Source organism: Lepisosteus oculatus, chromosome 14 (genome assembly GCF_040954835.1).
Source record: "Lepisosteus oculatus isolate fLepOcu1 chromosome 14, fLepOcu1.hap2, whole genome shotgun sequence".
Lineage (NCBI taxonomy): Eukaryota > Metazoa > Chordata > Actinopteri > Semionotiformes > Lepisosteidae > Lepisosteus > Lepisosteus oculatus.
The window spans coordinates 39,301,089-39,320,957 of NC_090709.1; the positions used below are offsets into that span (position 1 = coordinate 39,301,089).

A 19,869-nucleotide genomic window follows, 5' to 3' on the forward strand; every position below is an offset into this window, starting at 1 on the left:
GGACACAATACTGATTGAGGAAAGACGCCAGCGCGTTTCTTGAGAAGCCCTTAACTCGTGAAGACCACCTTGTACAGTGGAACAACTGGTCAGTAAAGACACCTACTGGTTCATGACTAAGCTGTACAGGAAACGTTCGAGACGGGGGGTCTGAATTAATATCCCCCACAGGTTTTAAGCTCTTTTGAGTTCAAAACCGTCCGTGCTGTTAAGCAACAGCAACAGCGACAGAGCTCTGCTGCTGTGCTCTGAGCGTCCATCTTTGTGGCCTGGTGGATCGTGTTCAGGCAGGTGGGGGAGTCTCAGGTACATCACACAGCGCCCCCCGGTGGAGACTTGATGTAACCTCCACCTCCTCCTATTTCCCTGTCCTGAGGTCCGAGTAAACGGTGGTCTCGCCCTCCCTGGGGACGCCCTGTCCTCTCTGGGGTCCTGCTGCCGCCTCTGCGAAGTTCACAGTGGAGTAGCTGACCTCATCGCCGCCCGGAGCGCTGGGGGAGCCCTGGACCGCCTGGGAGAGGGAGAGAGAGAGACCCCCGGACAGGTCACACTCGGACACAGGGAGGAGGCTGAGCACAGCCCCGCTGGGGGGGTCTGCTCGAACCCGGGGCCGTGTTACCGTGGGCTCTGCGGGGCGGGCGCAGACAGGGAGGTCTCCGGCGACGTCCTCTCTCTCCTCGCGAGCCGCCCGGCCTGCGAATAACGAGCAGAACCAGGACTGAGGCCCAGAGCCGTGCTTCTGTACACAGAGGGGGGTGGGGGTGGGGAACAAGCTGCCCAGCCTGCGGTTGAAGCCGATACCCTGGCTTCTCTCCAGACACAGCTGGGTGAGCTCCTCCAGTCAGGACAGGAGGCTCTACTGTACACAGAGGGGGGTGGGGGTGGGGAACAAGCTGCCCAGCCCTGTGGTTGAAGCCGATACCCTGGCTTCTCTCCAGACACAGCTGGGTGAGCTCCTCCAGTCAGGACAGGAGGCTCTTCTATACACAGAGGGGGGTGGGGGTGGGGAACAAGCTGCCCAGCCCTGTGGTTGAAGCCGATACCCTGGCTTCTCTCCAGACACAGCTGGGTGAGCTCCTCCAGTCAGGACAGGAGGCTCTACTGTACAAAGAGAGTGGTGGGGGTGTGGAACAAGCTTAAAATCAAAGGTGACTGAGATACTCAGACTTAATAAGCAGCCACCCATCCATTGTGCTTAAACAAAAAAAATAAAACAGGCCAGAATTCAGCTCTTTCTGCACATTCTTATTTTAGAGGTGAAAGGTCAAAGGTGAACTCTGGTTTTTAAGGCTGCTGTAGGGGTACAGACCTGTCACCTTCCTCCTCCTCCTCTTCATCGTGACGACAGCGACAAGCACCAGCAGGACGCAGAGGACAGCGGCTACTGGCACAAGAACTTTCACCAGGAAATCGTCCTCTGTGAGAAACAATGAATCAGGATTAAACGGGAATCAAACACCGAATTAACACCCTAAGAATTAATACCCTACCTGTGAGGAGACTGGTGTAGGTATCAGGTCTGTTTCACTCTCACAATAATACCCTACCTGTGAGGTGAATGGTGTAGGTATCAGGTCTGTCTCACTCTCACAATAATACCCTACCTGTGAGGAGACTGGTGTAGGTATCAGGTCTGTCTCACTCTCACAATAATACCCTACCTGTGAGGAGACTGGTGTAGGTATCAGGTCTGTTTCACTCTCACAATAATACCCTACCTGTGAGGAGACTGGTGTAGGTATCAGGTCTGTCTCACTCTCACAATAATACCCTACCTGTGAGGAGACTGGTGTAGGTATCAGGTCTGTCTCACTCTCACAATAATACCCTACCTGTGAGGAGACTGGTGTAGGTATCAGGTCTGTCTCACTCTCACAATAATACCCTACCTGTGAGGAGACTGGTGTAGGTATCAGGTCTGTTTCACTCTCACAATAATACCCTACCTGTGAGGAGACTGGTGTAGGTATCAGGTCTGTCTCACTCTCACAATAATACCCTACCTGTGAGGAGACTGGTGTAGGTATCAGGTCTGTTTCACTCTCACAATAATACCCTACCTGTGAGGTGAATGGTGTAGGTATCAGAGGTCTTCATCACTCCTCTCTCTCTCAGTACACATGTCCTGTTCCTCATGTGGTCTGAACTCTGCAGCTTCATTGACAAGCTGCTGAAATATCTGTCCTGGCTGATGTCCACTGTGTCCAAATGGTCACTCTCCCAGGTCACTTGGACATCAGCAGGTTTCCCAGCACAGCTTTGAAATCCTCCCCCACAGTCCAGACCACACTGGAGAGTGAGGACTGTGTCTGTCTTCAATCCTCCAGAGGGACTGGCAGAGACTGCAGAATGACATCACATGTGTCTTCAGCACAGGAACAGACACTGTTTCACACACTGACATGATCAATGAGTCCAGACAGCAGATCAGAGCACAGGAAGGACAGACAGAGAGACAGAGGACCTGCAGATTCCTGACTGGACTCATCAGGACCAGCACTGGGCTGGAGAGACAGAGGGGACAGTTAATGGAGACTGACTGAAACACAGAGACACGTCCTCAGGTCCTCAGACTTACTGGACAGCAGGTAAAGATCAACAGTGGTGCGTCCAGGAAGAAAATAATGTCCATTGATATTCTGCTCACAGAGGTACTGTCCAATGTCCTGAGTGTTGAGACTGTGGATGTGTAGAGACCAGTCAGACCCCACACTCATTCTCTGGGCTCTTTCTGGGTCTCTGACTGTGATCTGCTGTTTTCCGTTTATTATTTTGATTCGCTTGGATTTGTAAAGAAAATCCCACTCAAAAAAATATGCTTGATTGTCTCTGGACCCCTGACAGGACATGATGACTGACCCCCCCACAGTGGAGAACAGAGTCACACCTGAGGAGAGAAAATAACAACAGTAACACCTGACACCACCACACCTCCCACTGTGTCTCCTTTCACATCTGACACAACACACCTCCCACTGTGTCTCCTTTCACTGCTGACACCACCACACCTCCCACTGTGTCTCCTTTCACTGCTGACACCACCACACCTCCCACTGTGTCTCCTTTCACTCCTGACACTACAACACTTCCCACTGTGTCTCCTTTCACTGCTGATACCACAACACCTCCCACTGTGTCTCCTTTCACTGCTGACACCACCACACCTCCCATTGTGTCTCCTTTCACACCTGACACCACAAAACCTCCCACTGTGTCTCCTCTCACTGCTGACATCACCACAACACCCACTATGTCTCCTCTCACTCCTGACACCACACACTTCCCACTGTGTCTCCTTTCACACCTGAAACCACACACCTCCCACTGTGTCTCCTCTCACTCCTGATATCACAACACCACTCACTGTGTCTCCTTTCACACATTTACACCTCTCTATGTACTAAGTACAATACTAACCCAACTGTTATCAGATCTGTTCTTGCTGTTATTTAAAAAACAACTGCAGTCTAATCAGAATCAAAGAGGTTAGAAGCCTGAAATGTCAGCAATTAATAAGATTTAATGTATTATTAGATACATTTAAGGAAGTTAACAAAACTGTCTCCATTACTGAACTGTTGTCTTTAAGAAGGACACACACTGTTGTGTCTCCATACCTGAACTGCTGTCTTTAAGAAGTACACACACTGTTGTGCCTCCATTACTGAACTGCTGTCTTTAAGAAGTACACACACTGTTGTGTCTCCATTACTGAACTGCTGTCTTTAAGAAGTACACACACTGCTGTGTCTCCATTACTGAACTGCTGTCTTTAAGAAGGACACACACTGTTGTGTCTCTATTACTGATCTGCTGTCTTTAAGAAGTACACACACACTGTTGTGTTTCCATTTCTGAACTGCTGTCTTTAAGAAGTACACACACTGTTGTGTCTCCATTACTGAACTGCTGTCTTTAAGAAGGACACACACACACACTGTTGTGTCTCCATTACTGAACTGCTGTCTTTAAGAAGGACACACACACACTGTTGTGTCTCCATTACTGAACTGCTGTCTTTAAGAAGTACACAAACTGTTGTGTCTCCATAACTTAACTACTATCTTTAAGAAATACACACACATTGTTGTGTCTCCATTACTGAACTGCTGTCTTTAAGAAGTACACACACTGTTGTGTTTCCATTACTGAACTGCTGTCTTTAAGAAGTACACACACACACTGTTGTGTCTCCATTACTGAACTGCTGTCTTTAAGAAGTACACACACACACTGTTGTGTCTCCATTATTGAACTGCTGTCTTTAAGAAGGACACACACACACTGTTGTGTTTCCATTACTGAACTACTGTCTTTAAGAAGTACACACACACTGTTGTGTCTCCATTACTGAACTGCTGTCTTTAAGAAGTACACACACACAGTGTTGCACAATGTAACAGATGACACAGTCTTTCCTTTCTGAATACTCCACTGCTGTTGTCACTCACTCACACACACTGTTGCACAACGGAGAAGCCATTACTGCACAGCTCTGTATCACATTAAACACGCACACAAACACACAGCTGAACACACTTGTACACACAGAGAGACACACTCCCTTTAGTGTGTACTCCCAACACACACACACACTCACACACTCACACTGAGACTGACCCACACACACACTCACACACTCACACTGAGACTGACACACACACACACTCACACTGAGACTGACCCACACACACACTCACACACACACACACACTCACACTGAGACTGACCCACACACACACACACACACACACTGTTGTGTCTCCATTACTGAACTACTGTCTTTAAGAAGGACACACACACTGTTGTGTCTCCATTTCTGAACTGCTGTCTTTAAGAAGGACACACACACTGTTGTGTCTCCATTACTGAACTGCTGTCTTTAAGAAGTATACACACACAGTGTTGCACAATGTAACAGATGACACAGTCTTTCCTTTCTGAATACTCCACTGCTGTCGTCACTCACTCACACACACTGTTGCACAGCGGAGAAGCCATTACTGCACAGCTCTGTATCACATTAAACACGCACACAAACACACAGCAGAACACACTTGTACACACAGAGAGACACACTCCCTTTAGTGTGTACTCCCAACACACACACACACTCACACACTCACACTGAGACTGACCCACACACACACTCACACACTCACACTGAGACTGACACACACACACACTCACACTGAGACTGACCCACACACACACTCACACTCACACACACTCACACACACTCACACACAGTCACAGCTGTGGTCTCATCTTACCCTTCTCTCCCAGCGTGTGACCCCAGAAAGAGAGAGAGACCAGCAGACAGAAGACGGGGAGCCCCATTTCCTCACTGACACGTCTCCTCCGAGCGCCGGAGCAGAAGACAGGAGGAGGAGACGGACGCCGAGATTGGCCAACTCCGGGGCAGGAAGTGGAGAGCAGCACTTCCTGTGTTGCTCCAGGAGCAGCCCCAGCCCCTGACTCTCACTGACAGGCAGGCCGGCGGGAGACCGGCCAAGACACTGGCCACATCTGGGGTCTGTCCTGCCCCCTGAGGAGCAGCCCAGTCCACTGGCCCCCCAGACTCAGACTCTGGGCCCCCCCCACAGCCATCGCTCGTGTGAGAGCGACTTCCTGCAGCGAGAGGGGGGCCCCCCGGGGGGCCGACCACATCGCTCACGAGCCTCGCTGGGCCGGAGAGACCCAGAGCCGGGCTGGGGTGGGACGAGGCCCCGAGCTGGGTCCACACTGGGGTTGAACTTGAACTTGAACTTGAACTTGAACTTTATTGCCGTATGTAACCGGTACTGGTACAATGGAATTCTTACTTACAGAAAGTCTCTCGATTGTAAAACAAGTGTAAAAAACAAAACAAAGTGCAAACAGTGCATCAAGACAATGTACAAACAAACAGTAGACAATGTGCAAGTAAACATGCAGACAGTTTGAATGTAAACAGTACAGACGTGTAAACACTGACTGGAGACGTACAATAAATAAATTACAATGAGGTAGATGGTGATGGTGTAGGTGTGGTCCGAGGGGGATGGCTAAATGTGTTCGCCAGTCTCACTGCTTGTGGATAGAAGCTATTGAAGAATCTGGTGGTCAGTGTCCGTATGCTCTTGTATCTCTTGCCTGAGGGCAGTGGGGTGAAGAGCTCATGCCCGGGGTGGTGACTGTCCTCTGTGATGGCCAGAATTCTACCACGGCAACGGTCCTCATAGAGCTGGTTGGGGCTGGAATCGGGGCGGGACTGTCTCTGGAGCTGGGCTGGGGTCCGGTCTGGGGGGCACGCTCATGTGACACCAATCACAGCAGGTGAATCCATTGAACACAGCAGATCACTATTTAGTAACGGCATCATTGATTATAATACATTCCTGTAACAACAGAACATCACATCTCCTTGGTGGCCCTGTACAATGTCTTGCGTGAGGAATGTGACCCCAGCCTGCTCTCCATGAGACACACAGACAGGGAGAGAAGCTGGGGGTCAGAGTGCAGGGTCGGCTACTGTACAGCGCCCCTGGAGCAGTTGGGGTGAGAATCAGACGAGCTGTATCGAGCGACCAATGAGGAGACAACCAGTTCACACGGTAATCTGCCAGGGACCAGTTTATTCAACAAGACCTCCAGTGAGCACCCAGCAACATTAACATCCGGTCCAGCAGTCTGTCCTGTGAATATCCAGTCCAGTGATTCACCAGTGGCACGGATATCCCCTTCAGTTCCTAGTCAGCAGAGCGAACAGGCAGTCCAGTGGATACAGTTCTGTCAGCTGTCGACTCAAACAACAAGCAGTTCAGTGGATTACTGTAGGGTCATGTGACCTGCGAACACTCAGTCCAGTGAATATCCAGTACAAGAGACAGTCAGTCCAGTGACAATACAGTGCAGTGAATGTCCGGTCCAGTAAATATCCAATCCCATAGACAGTCAATCCAGTGACAATACAGTGCAGTGAATGTCCAGTCCAGTGAATATCCAATCCCATAGACAGTCAGTCCAGTGATAATACAGTGCAGTGAATGTCCAGTCCAGTGAATATCCAGTCCAAGAGACAGTCAGTCCAGTGATAATACAGTGCAGTGAATGTCCAGTCCAGTGAATATCCAGTCCAAGAGACAGTCAGTCCAGTGATAATACAGTGCAGTGAATGTCCAGTCCAGTGAATATCCAGTCCAAGAGACAGTCAGTCCAGTGACAATACAGTGCAGTGAATGTCCGGTCCAGTAAATATCCAATCCCATAGACAGTCAATCCAGTGACAATACAGTGCAGTGAATGTCCAGTCCAGTGAATATGCATCAACATTAATATCCAGTTCAACAGTCTGTGCTGTGATTTTGCAGTCCAATGATCATTCCTGTGATCCAGTGGTCACTCCACTGATCCAGCTGGGAGGATAGTCATTTCAGGGAAGACCAGTTCAGAGAGCAAGTTGTCCAATCTGTTACCTGAGGGCGATATGACCTGTAATAGCCAGTCCAGTGGATATCCAGTCCAGTGGGATCCCAGTCTGTGGGATAGTCAATCCAGTGGATATCCAGTCCAGTGCAGTGGGATCCCAGCCTGTGGGATCGTCAGTCCAGTGGATATCCAGTCCAGTGCAGTGGGATCCCAGTCTGTGGGATAGTCAGTCCAGTGGATATCCAGTCACTGGTTTGATTCAGCACTTTTCCCAGCTGTTGGTTTTTCAGACAATATTCCTTTAATTCCTCAAAAGCAGGGAATGACAGAGGGGAATTTATGAAGAGCTTCAAGCAGACACACAGGAACTATTCTCTCTCAGCACTAGGGGGAGGAGGGAACGGTTAGAAGGACGGACAGGAAGTCAGCGCTGCGGCTGGAGCTCAATCCCCGGTGACACTTCCTCTGCAGGGAGAATAAGATGAGGCTTCATTCAGGAGGAAGAGGATGGATATTGACGAAAACAGTCATGTTTGACAAATATTTCTACAAACTCTGCAGCACAGATGCAGACATCGAAGCTGGTCACGGTCATGGTTTATAAATTATTAGTTCAGTATGAAGGATCTGACAAATCAAGAGACTATTTCTATTGAAACAGAAACACAGCGGCCATTCTGCACCGATAGACCACTGCTCTGTTACTGGAGTTTACAGCCTGTGGACGGACCTGCTCTAGACTGACTCCACTGCTCTGTTTCTGGAGTTTACAGCCTGTGGACGGACCTGCTCTAGACTGACTCCACTGCTCTATTACTGGAGTTTACAGTCTGTGGACAGACCTGCTCTAGACTGACTCCACTGCTCTGTTACTGGAGTTTACAGTCTGTGGACAGACCTGCTCTAGACTGACTCCACTGCTCTGTTACTGGAGTTTACAGCCTGTGGACAGACCTGCTCTAGACTGACTCCACTGCTCTGTTACTGGAGTTTACAGCCTGTGGACAGACCTGCTCTAGACTGACTCCACTGCTCTGTTACTGGAGTTTACAGCCTACGGACAGACCTGCTGTAGACTGACACCACTGCTCTGTTACTGGAGTTTACAGCCTGTGGACAGACCTGCTCTAGACTGACTCCACTGCTCTGTTACTGGAGTTTACAGCCTGTGGACAGACCTGCTCTAGACTGACTCCACTGCTCTATTACTGGAGTTTACAGTCTGTGGACAGACCTGCTCTAGACTGACTCCACTGCTCTGTTACTGGAGTTTACAGTCTGTGGACAGACCTGCTCTAGACTGACTCCACTGCTCTGTTACTGGAGTTTACAGCCTGTGGACAGACCTGCTCTAGACTGACTCCACTGCTCTGTTACTGGAGTTTACAGCCTGTGGACAGATCTGCTCTAGACTGACTCCACTGCTCTGTTACTGGAGTTTACAGCCTACGGACAGACCTGCTGTTGACTGACACCACTGCTCTGTTACTGGAGTTTACAGCCTGTGGACAGACCTGCTCTAGACTGACTCCACTGCTCTGTTACTGGAGTTTACAGCCTGTGGACAGACCTGCTCTAGACTGACTCCACTGCTCCGTTACTGGAGTTTACAGCCTGTGGACAGACCTGCTCTAGAATGACTCCACTGCTCTGTTACTGGAGTTTACAGCCTGTGGACAGACCTGCTCTAGACTGACTCCACTGCTCTATTACTGGAGCTTACAGCCTGTGGACAGACCTGCTCTAGACTGACTCCACTGCTCCGTTACTGGAGTTTACAGCCTGTGGACAGACCTGCTCTAGACTGACTCCACTGCTCCGTTACTGGAGTTTACAGCCTGTGGACGGACCTGCTCTAGACTGACTCCACTGCTCCGTTACTGGAGTTTACAGCCTGTGGACGGACCTGCTCTAGACTGACTCCACTGCTCCGTTACTGGAGTTTACAGCCTGTGGACAGACCTGCTCTAGACTGACTCCACTGCTCTGTTACTGGAGTTTACAGCCTGTGGACGGACCTGCTCTAGACTGACTCCACTGCTCTGTTACTGGAGTTTACAGCCTGTGGACAGACCTGCTCTAGACTCTCCACTGATCTGTTACTGGAGTTTACAGCCTGTGGACAGACCTGCTCTAGACTGACTCCACTGCTCTGTTACTGGAGTTTACAGCCTGTGGACAGACCTGCTCTAGACTGACTCCACTGCTCCGTTACTGGAGTTTACAGCCTGTGGACAGACCTGCTCTAGACTGACTCCACTGCTGCGTTACTGGAGTTTACAGCCTGTGGACAGACCTGCTCTAGACTGACTCCACTGCTCTGTTACTGGAGTTTACAGCCTGTGAACAGACCTGCTCTAGACTGACTCCACTGCTCTGTTACTGGAGTTTACAGCCTGTGAACAGACCTGCTCTAGACTGACTCCACTGCTCTCTCACTGGAGTTTACAGCCTGTGGACAGACCTGCTCTAGACTGACTCCACTGCTCTGTTACTGGAGTTTACAGCCTGTGGACAGACCTGCTCTAGACTGACTCCACTGCTCTGTTACTGGAGTTTACAGCCTGTGGACAGACCTGCTCTAGACTGACTCCACTGCTCTGTTACTGGAGTTTACAGTCTGTGGACAGACCTGCTCTAGACTGACTCCACTGCTCCGTTACTGGAGTTTACAGCTTGTGGACAGACCTGCTCTAGACTGACTCCACTGCTCTGTTACTGGAGTTTACAGCTTGTGGACAGACCTGCTCTAGACTGAGTCCACTGCTCTGTTACTGGAGTTTACAGCCTGTGGACAGACCTGCTCTAGAATGACTCCACTGCTCCGTTACTGGAGTTTACAGCCTGTGGACAGACCTGCTCTAGACTGACTCCACTGCTCTGTTACTGGAGTTTACAGCCTGTGAACAGACCTGCTCTAGACTGACTCCACTGCTCTCTCACTGGAGTTTACAGCCTGTGGACAGACCTGCTCTAGACTGACTCCACTGCTCTGTTACTGGAGTTTACAGCCTGTGGACAGACCTGCTCTAGACTGACTCCACTGCTCTGTTACTGGAGTTTACAGTCTGTGGACAGACCTGCTCTAGACTGACTCCACTGCTCCGTTACTGGAGTTTACAGCTTGTGGACAGACCTGCTCTAGACTGAGTCCACTGCTCTGTTACTGGAGTTTACAGCCTGTGGACAGACCTGCTCTAGACTGACTCCACTGCTCTGTTACTGGAGTTTACAGCCTCTGGACAGACCTGCTCTAGACTCTCCACTGATCTGTTACTGGAGTTTACAGCCTGTGGACAGACCTGCTCTAGACTGACTCCACTGCTCTGTTACTGGAGTTTACAGCCTGTGGACAGACCTGCTCTAGACTGACTCCACTGCTCCGTTACTGGAGTTTACAGCCTGTGGACAGACCTGCTCTAGACTGACTCCACTGCTGCGTTACTGGAGTTTACAGCCTGTGGACAGACCTGCTCTAGACTGACTCCACTGCTCTGTTACTGGAGTTTACAGCCTGTGAACAGACCTGCTCTAGACTGACTCCACTGCTCTGTTACTGGAGTTTACAGCCTGTGAACAGACCTGCTCTAGACTGACTCCACTGCTCTCTCACTGGAGTTTACAGCCTGTGGACAGACCTGCTCTAGACTGACTCCACTGCTCTGTTACTGGAGTTTACAGCCTGTGGACAGACCTGCTCTAGACTGACTCCACTGCTCTGTTACTGGAGTTTACAGTCTGTGGACAGACCTGCTTAGACTGACTCCACTGCTCCGTTACTGGAGTTTACAGCCTGTGGACAGACCTGCTCTAGACTGAGTCCACTGCTCTGTTACTGGAGTTTACAGACTGTGAACAGACCTGCTCTAGACTGACTCCACTGCTCTGTTACTGGAGTTTACAGCCTGTGGACAGACCTGCTCTAGACTGACTCCACTGATCTGTTACTGGAGTTTACAGCCTGTGGACAGACCTGCTCTAGACTGACTCCACTGCTCTGTTACTGGAGTTTACAGCCTGTGGACAGACCTGCTCTAGACTGACACCACTGCTCCGTTACTGGAGTTTACAGCCTGTGGACAGACCTGCTCTAGACTGACTCCACTGCTGCGTTACTGGAGTTTACAGCCTGTGGACAGACCTGCTCTAGACTGACTCCACTGCTCTGTTACTGGAGTTTACAGCCTGTGAACAGACCTGCTCTAGACTGACTCCACTGTTCTGTTACTGGAGTTTACAGCCTGTGGACAGACCTGCTCTAGACTGACTCCACTGCTCTGTTACTGGAGTTTACAGTCTGTGGACAGACCTGCTCTAGACTGACTCCACTGCTCCGTTACTGGAGTTTACAGCCTGTGGACAGACCTGCTCTAGACTGAGTCCACTGCTCTGTTACTGGAGTTTACAGACTGTGAACAGACCTGCTCTAGACTGACTCCACTGCTCTGTTACTGGAGTTTACAGCCTGTGGACAGACCTGCTCTAGACTGACTCCACTGATCTGTTACTGGAGTTTACAGCCTGTGGACAGACCTGCTCTAGACTGACTCCACTGCTCCGTTACTGGAGTTTACAGCCTGTGGACAGACCTGCTCTAGACTGACTCCACTGCTGCGTTACTGGAGTTTACAGCCTGTGGACAGACCTGCTCTAGACTGACTCCACTGTTCTGTTACTGGAGTTTACAGCCTGTGAACAGACCTGCTCTAGACTGACTCCACTGTTCTGTTACTGGAGTTTACAGCCTGTGGACAGACCTGCTCTAGACTGACTCCACTGCTCTGTTACTGGAGTTTACAGCCTGTGGACAGACCTGCTCTAGACTGACTCCACTGCTCTGTTACTGGAGTTTACAGCCTGTGGACAGACCTGCTCTAGACTGACTCCACTGCTCTGTTACTTGCCTGTGACTTTGCTGTTCCTCCTCTTGGTGAAAATTAATATCCCAAGAAGCACCGGGACCAGCAGCACGATGAAGAAAATAGTCAGCCTCACTGTCATCTCCAGTCCTGATGATTGATCTGAGGAAGAGTTAGATCATCTTGAGAGAGAGCTTTTGAAACAAGTCTTGTTGATTATCATGTCAAGTCAGTTATGACCCAGCTGTGTTACACTGTCCAATCAGCTTCTCCCTGCTCTGAAGGTGTTGCAGATTTAAAGAGCTGTGGAAAGACTGCAGAAGGACTGGCAACAAGTACCAACACCCAGTGAATAAGCTCAAAAATCATCTTCAGAAATAAGTAAGAGGGTGTTGAGATTGTGGAACAAGCTGCCCAGCCCTGTGGTTGAAGCCGATACCCTGGCTTCTCTCCAGACACAGCTGGGTGAGCTCCTCCAGTCAGGACAGGGGGCTCTTCTGTACACAGAGGGGGGTGGGGATGGGGAACAGGCTGCCCAGCCCTGTGGTTGAAGCTCTCACAATAATACCCTACCTGTGAGGTGAATGGTGTAGGTATCAGGTCTGTCTCACTCTCACAATAATACCCTACCTGTGAGGAGACTGGTGTAGGTATCAGGCCTGTCTCAGTCTCACAATAATACCCTACCTGTGAGGAGACTGGTGTAGGTATCAGGCCTGTCTCACTCTCACAATAATACCCTACCTGTGAGGAGACTGGTGTAGGTATCAGGTCTGTCTCACTCTCACAATAATACCCTACCTGTGAGGAGACTGGTGTAGGTATCAGGCCTGTCTCAGTCTCACAATAATACCCTACCTGTGAGGAGACTGGTGTAGGTATCAGGCCTGTCTCACTCTCACAATAATACCCTACCTGTGAGGAGACTGGTGTAGGTATCAGGTCTGTCTCACTCTCACAATAATACCCTACCTGTGAGGAGACTGGTGTAGGTATCAGGTCTGTCTCACTCTCACAATAATACCCTACCTGTGAGGTGAATGGTGTAGGTATCAGAGGTCTTCATCACTCCTCTCTCTCTCAGTACACATGTCCAGTTCCTCATGTGCTCTGAACTCTGCAGCTTCATTGACAAGCTGCTGAAATATCTGTCCTGGCTGATGTCCACTGTGTCCATGTGGTCACTCTCCCAGGTCACTAGGACATCAGCAGGTTTCCCAGCACAGCTTTGAAATCCTCCCCCACAGTCCAGACCACACTGGAGAGTGAGGACTGTGTCTGTCTTCAATCCTCCAGAGGGACTGGCAGAGACTGCAGAATGACATCACATGTGTCTTCAGCACAGGGACAGACACTGTTTCACACACTGACATGATCAATGAGTCCAGAAAGCAGATCAGAGCACAGGAAGGACAGACAGAGAGACAGAAGACCTGCAGATTCCTGATGACTCATCAGGACCAGCACTGGGCTGGAGAGACAGAGGGGACAGTTAATGGAGACTGACGGACTGAAACACAGAGACACGTCCTCAGGTCCTCAGACTTACTGGACAGCAGGTAGAGATCAACAGTGGTGCGTCCAGGAAGAAAATACTGTCCATTGATACTCTGCTCACAGCGGTACAGTCCAGTGTCCTGAGTGTTGAGACTGTGGATGTGTAGAGACCAGTCAGACCCCACACTCATTCTCTGGGCTCTTTCTGGGTCTCTGACTGTGATCTGCTGTTCACTGTTTACTATTAGCACTGGCACCTCAGATTTGTGATAAAAGAACCACTCAAAGTAGTACTGATGGTCTCTGGACCCCTCACAGGACATGATGACTGACCCCCCCACAGTGGAGTACAGAGTCACACCTGAGGAGAGAAAATAACACAACAGTAACACCTGATACCACCACACCTCCCACTGTGTCTCCTTTCACTGCTGACACAACACCTCCCACTGTGTCTCCTTTCACTCCTGACACCACAACACATCCCACTGTGTCTCCTTTCACTGCTGACACCACCACACCTCCCACTGTGTCTCCTTTCACTGCTGACACAACACCTCCCACTGTGTCTCCTTTCACTGCTGACACAACACCTCCCACTGTGTCTCCTTTCACTGCTGACACCACTACACCCCCCACTGTGTCTCCTTTCACACCTGACACAACACACCTCCCACTGTGTCTCCTTTCACTGCTGAGACCACACACCTCCCACTGTGTCTCCTTTCACTGCTGACACCACCACACCTCCCACTGTGTCTCCTTTCACTCCTGATACCACCACACCTCCCACTGTGTCTCCTTTCACTGCTGACACCACCACACCTCCCACTGTGTCTCCTTTCACTGCTGACACCACCACACCTCCCACTGTGTCTCCTTTCACTGCTGACACCACCACACCTCCCACTGTGTCTCCTTTCACTTCTGACACAACACCTTCCACTGTGTCTCCTTTCACTCCTGACACCACAACACCTCCCACTGTGTCTCCTTTCACTGCTGATACCACAACACCTCCCACTGTGTCTTGTTTTACTGCTGATACCACCACACCTCCCACTGTGTCTCCTTTCACTGCTGACACTACAACACTTCCCACTGTGCCTCCTTTCACTCCTGACACCACCACACCTCCCACTGTGTCTCCTTTCACTTCTGACACAACACCTTCCACTGTGTCTCCTTTCACTCCTAACACCACAACACCTCGCACTGTGTCTCCTTTCACTGCTGATACCACAACACCTCCCACTGTGTCTCCATTCACTGCTGACACCACCACACCTCCCACTGTGTCTCCTTTCACTGCTGACAACACCACACCTCCCACTGTGTCTCCTTTCACACCTGACACCACCACACCTCCCACTGTGTCTCCATTCACTGCTGACACCACCACACCTCCCACTGTGTCTCCTTTCACTGCTGACACCACCACACCTCCCACTATGTCTCCTTTCACTGCTGATACCACAACACCTCCCACTGTGTCTCCATTCACTCATGACACCACAACACCTCCCACTGTGTCTCCTTTCATTCTTGACACCACAACACCTCCCACTGCTTCTCCTTTCACTCCTGACACCACCACACCTCCCACTGTGTCTCCTTTCACACCTGACACCACCACACCTCCCACTATGTCTCCTTTCACTGCTGATACCACCACACCTCCCACTGTGTCTCCTTTCATTCTTGACACCACAACACCTCCCACTGCTTCTCCTTTCACTCCTGACACCACCACACCTCCCACTGTGTCTCCTTTCACTGCTGACACTACAACACCTCCCACTGTGTCTCCTTTCACTCTTGACACCACAACACCTCCCACTGTGTCTCCTTTCACATCTGACACCACACACCTCCCACTGTGTCTCCTTTCACATCTGACAACAGACCTCCCACTATGTCTCCTTTCACTCCTGACACCACCACACCTCCCACTGTGTCTCCTTTCACTCCTGACACCACACACCTCCCACCATGTCTCCTTTCACTGCTGACACCACCACAGCTCCCACTGTGTCTCCTTTCACTCCTGACACCACCACACCTCCCACTGTGTCTCCTTTCACTCCTGATACCACACACCTCCCACTGTGTCTCCTTTCACTGCTGACACCACCACACCTCCCACTGTGTCTCCTTTCACTCCTGACACAACCACACCTCCCACTGTGTCTCCTTTCACTCCTGACACCACACACTTCCCACTGTGTCTCCTTTCACTCCTGAAACCACACACCTGCCACTGTCTCTCCTCTCACTCCTGATACCACAACACCACTCACTGTGTCTCCTTTCACACATTTACTCCTCTCTATGTACTAAGTACAATATTAACGCAACTGTTATCAGATCTGTTCTTGCTGTTATTTATAAAACAACTGCAGTTTTATCAGAATCAAAGATGTTAGAAGCCTGAAATGTCAGCAAATAATAAGATTTAATATATTATTAGATACATTTAAGGAAGTTAACAAAAAGTGTCTCCATTACTGAACTGCTGTCTTTAAGAAGTACACACACTGTTGTGTCTCCATTACTGAACTGCTGTCTTTAAGAAGTACACACACTGTTGTGTCTCCATTACTGAACAATTGTCTTTAAGAAGGACACACACACACTGTTGTGTCTGCATTACTGAACTCCAGTCTTTAAGAAGGACACACACACACTGTTGTGTCTCCATTACTGAACTGCTGTCTTTAAGAAGGACACACCTCTTAATGTGTCTCCTTTCACACATATATCGCTTCAATAGATGACTTTGGATTGTAATTATCCTCTCGGGGGAAATTTCTAGCAAATGAGGAAACAAGAGAGCAACAGGATACCGCACTGTTGTGACATCATGCGGGGGCGTGTCCAGTGTGGAGGCGGAGCCCGGGTGGAAGGGCGGGGCCTCGTCTGTGTAGTCCCAGCTCATGAGCCCCTGTAAGGGCACCCTGGTCACACCCCCTGACAGGACGAGCAGAGCCAGCCCCGCAGGGGGAGGGGTGTGTGACAGTGACAGCCCCGGAGGGGGGAGTTCGACACCGACTGATTGACACTTGTTGTGTTCTTGCCTGACGCACCCGGCTCTACCAGACCGGGACCCTCTAAACAGGGTCAGTCCGGTCCGGTCCGGTCCCCACTGTGCTAATGGCTCTGTTCTCTACCAGACCGGACCCCTCTAAACAGGGTCAGTCCGGTCCGGTCCGGTCCCCACTGTGCTAATGGCTCTGTTCTCTACCAGAACGGACCCCTCTAAACAGGGTCAGTCCGGTCCGGTCCGGTCCCCACTGTGCTAATGGCTCTGTTCTCTACCAGACCGGACCCCTCTAAACAGGGTCAGTCCGGTCCGGTCCGGTCCCCACTGTGCTAATGGCTCTGTTCTCTACCAGAACGGACCCCTCTAAACAGGGTCAGTCCGGTCCGGTCCGGTCCCCACTGTGCTAATGGCTCTGTTCTCTACCAGACCGGACCCCTCTAAACAGGGTCAGTCCGGTCCGGTCCGGTCCCCACTGTGCTAATGGCTCTGTTCTCTACCAGACCGGACCCCTCTGAACAGGGTCAGTCCGGTCCGGTCCGGTCCCCACTGTGCTAATGGCTCTGTTCTCTACCAGAACGGACCCCTCTAAACAGGGTCAGTCCGGTCCGGTCCGGTCCCCGCTGTGCTAATGGCTCTGTTCTCTACCAGGCCGGACTCCTCTGAACAGGGTCAGTCCGGTCCGGTCCGGTCCCTGCTGTGCTAATGGCTCTGTTCTCTACCAGAACGGACCCCTCTGAACAGGGTCAGTCCGGTCCGGACCCCTTCAGGAAGCAGCAGCAGAGCAGAGCAGCAGCTGGGATCCTGGATACCTGCAGGTTACTCCAGATCCAGCTGGTGCAGCTCCTCTCCAGCAGATGCAGGCCACGCCTCGAGCGGGACCGTCAGATCGCTGGGCCAGCGCGGACAGCCAGTTCCCGAGAGAGCCCAGTCTGCGGGCCAGCCCCCTCGAACCCGAGACCTACCTTCCACCCCCAGTCCCAGAGCCCAGGCCAGGAGGGAGAGCAGGGGGATGAGGGACGAAGCCCGGAGCAGGAGATCCATTGTGTTCTGTCTGCAGCTCTTCCTCCTTCTGTCAAAGAGGAAGGATATTAATAGGCGCAGTTCAGAGCAGAGAAACGGACATGGCTGCCCACACACTTCCTGTGTCATCAGCGGCATCCGAGGCAGAAGCAGGGAGGGACTCTCTGATCCGGTCTTCCTCCCTCTGTCATTTCTCCCACCGGGAGCCCCACGGAGCACACAGCCCAGTCGGCACCCGCTGGAGTGCAGGAGCAGCTCTCATTGAGCGCGCTGCAGGGTCCACAGGCGAACAGCTGTTGTGTGCGCGTGTGTGTGTGTGTGTGTGTGTGTGTGTGTGTCCTGTGATGGACTGGTGTGCTGTCCAGTGTTTGTGTATGTGTGTGTGTGTGTCCTGTGATGGACTGGTGTCTTGTCCAGGGTGTGTGAGTGTGTGTGTGTCCTGTGATTGACTGGTGTCCTGTCCAGGGTGTGTGTCTTTGATATGTGTCCTGTGATGGACTGGTGTCTTGTCCAGGGTGTGTGTGTGCGTGCGTGCGTGCGTGCGTGCGTGTGTCTGTGTCCTGTGATGGACTGGTGTCCTGTCCAGGGTGTGTGTGTGTGTGTGTGTGTGTGTGTGTGTGTGTGTGTGTCCTGTGAGGGACTGGTTTCCTGTCCAGGGTGTGTGAGTGTGTGTGTGTGTGTCCTGTGATGGACTGGTGTCCTGTCCAGGGTGTGTGAGTGTGTGTGTGTGTGTCCTGTGATGGACTGGTGTCCTGTCCAGGGTGTGTGAGTGAGTGTGTGTGTCCTGTGAGGGACTGGTGTCCTGTCCAGGGTGTGTGAGTGTGTGTGTGTGTGTCCTGTGATGGACTGGTGTCCTGTCCAGGGTGTGTGAGTGTGTGTGTGTCCTGTGAGGGACTGGTGTCCTGTCCAGGGTATGTGTGAGTGTGTATGTGTGTCCTGTCCAGGGTGTGTGAGTGTGTGTGTGTGTGTGTCCTGTGATGGACTGGTGTCCTGTCCAGGGTGTGTGAGTGTGTGTGTGTCCTGTGAGGGACTGGTGTCCTGTCCAGGGTGTGTGAGTGTGTGTGTGTGTCCTGTGATGGACTGGTGTCCTGTCCAGGGTGTGTGAGTGTGTGTGTGTCCTGTGAGGGACTGGTGTCCTGTCCAGGGTATGTGTGAGTGTGTATGTGTGTCCTGTCCAGGGTGTGTGAGTGTGTGTATTGTGCCTGTTGCTTGCTGGAAAATACACAAAACAAAGAGAGTTTTTTATACTCTCAGTGCGGACAGAGTCTGCAGCCATCTGACAGAAGAGCAGCAGCAGCAGCACAAGTAACTGCTGGAGACCGACGCAGGGTCACCTGGTTCCAGCGAGACTCCGATGGTCCACTCCTGGGAGACCCCGTGTGCTCTGTCTCCCATCACGCTGCACTGCATCCTCTCAGAGCTCTGCGGCTCAAGAACAACGGTGGAGCTGACAGTATTCCCAGTGCGCTCACTGGCGCCGCCCTGCAGGCTGTCCCCGGTACTGTTCCTCCAGAGCAGCTGGGTGGTTTCATCACAGGCAGAGGAACAGGTGAGGAGGCAGGTCAGGGTGACGTTGGAGCCCCTCTGCACCGCTCCAGAGGGGTCTGAGCTCACTGGAATGAACAGCACAGCACTAAACACACACTGCACTCTGACCCCAGGCCCTCTCCCTAACTGTGTGTCTGTGTGTCTCATGGAGAGACAGCTGTCTGTGATCTCCTCTCTCTCACTGTGTCTCCTGTCCTGCTGTGTGTGTTTATGACTGAGGGGCTGTCTGTGATCTCCTCTCTCTCACTGTCTCTCCTGTCCTGCTGTGTGTGTTTATGACTGAGGGGCTCCCTGTGCTCTCCTCTCTCTCACTGTGTCTCCTGTCCTGCTGTGTGTGTTTATGACTGAGGGACTCCCTGTGATCTCCTCTCTCTCACTATGTCTCCTGTCCTCCTGTGTGTGTTTATGACTGAGGGGCTCCCTGTGATCTCCTCTCTCTCACTGTGTCTCCTGTCCTCTTTATCTGGTTTGATCATATTTTTAATTTGCCTC

General features: G+C 51.4%; 1 protein-coding gene across 1 annotated transcript; it reads right to left on the reverse strand.

The window, feature by feature from the left end:
* Positions 1-223: 223 nt before the first annotated feature.
* Positions 224-17,898, reverse strand: LOC107076156 (uncharacterized). The gene is made up of 10 exons (XM_069197985.1): positions 17,772-17,898; positions 13,819-14,127; positions 13,299-13,580; positions 12,315-12,431; positions 5,274-7,875; positions 2,579-2,887; positions 2,061-2,342; positions 1,310-1,417; positions 620-693; positions 224-511 (listed from the first exon to the last, which is right to left on the reverse strand). Exons 5-10 carry the CDS (start codon positions 5,338-5,340, stop codon positions 359-361), a joined length of 993 nt encoding a protein of 330 aa, XP_069054086.1. The 5' UTR covers positions 5,341-7,875; positions 12,315-12,431; positions 13,299-13,580; positions 13,819-14,127; positions 17,772-17,898; the 3' UTR covers positions 224-358.
* Between the last annotated feature and the right edge of the window lie 1,971 nt (positions 17,899-19,869).

Coding starts and splice junctions, on each gene's coding strand:
- LOC107076156 (XM_069197985.1), bottom strand. CDS start 5,340: ATGGGGCTCCCCGTCTTCTGTCTGCTGGTCTCTCTCTCTTTCTGGGGT. Junction 1,418..2,060: donor CTACACCATTCACCTCACAG/GTAGGGTATTAT, acceptor TGTTTCTCACAG/AGGACGATTTCCTGGTGAAA. Junction 694..1,309: donor GAGGAGGAGGAAGGTGACAG/GTCTGTACCCCT, acceptor CGTTATTCGCAG/GCCGGGCGGCTCGCGAGGAG.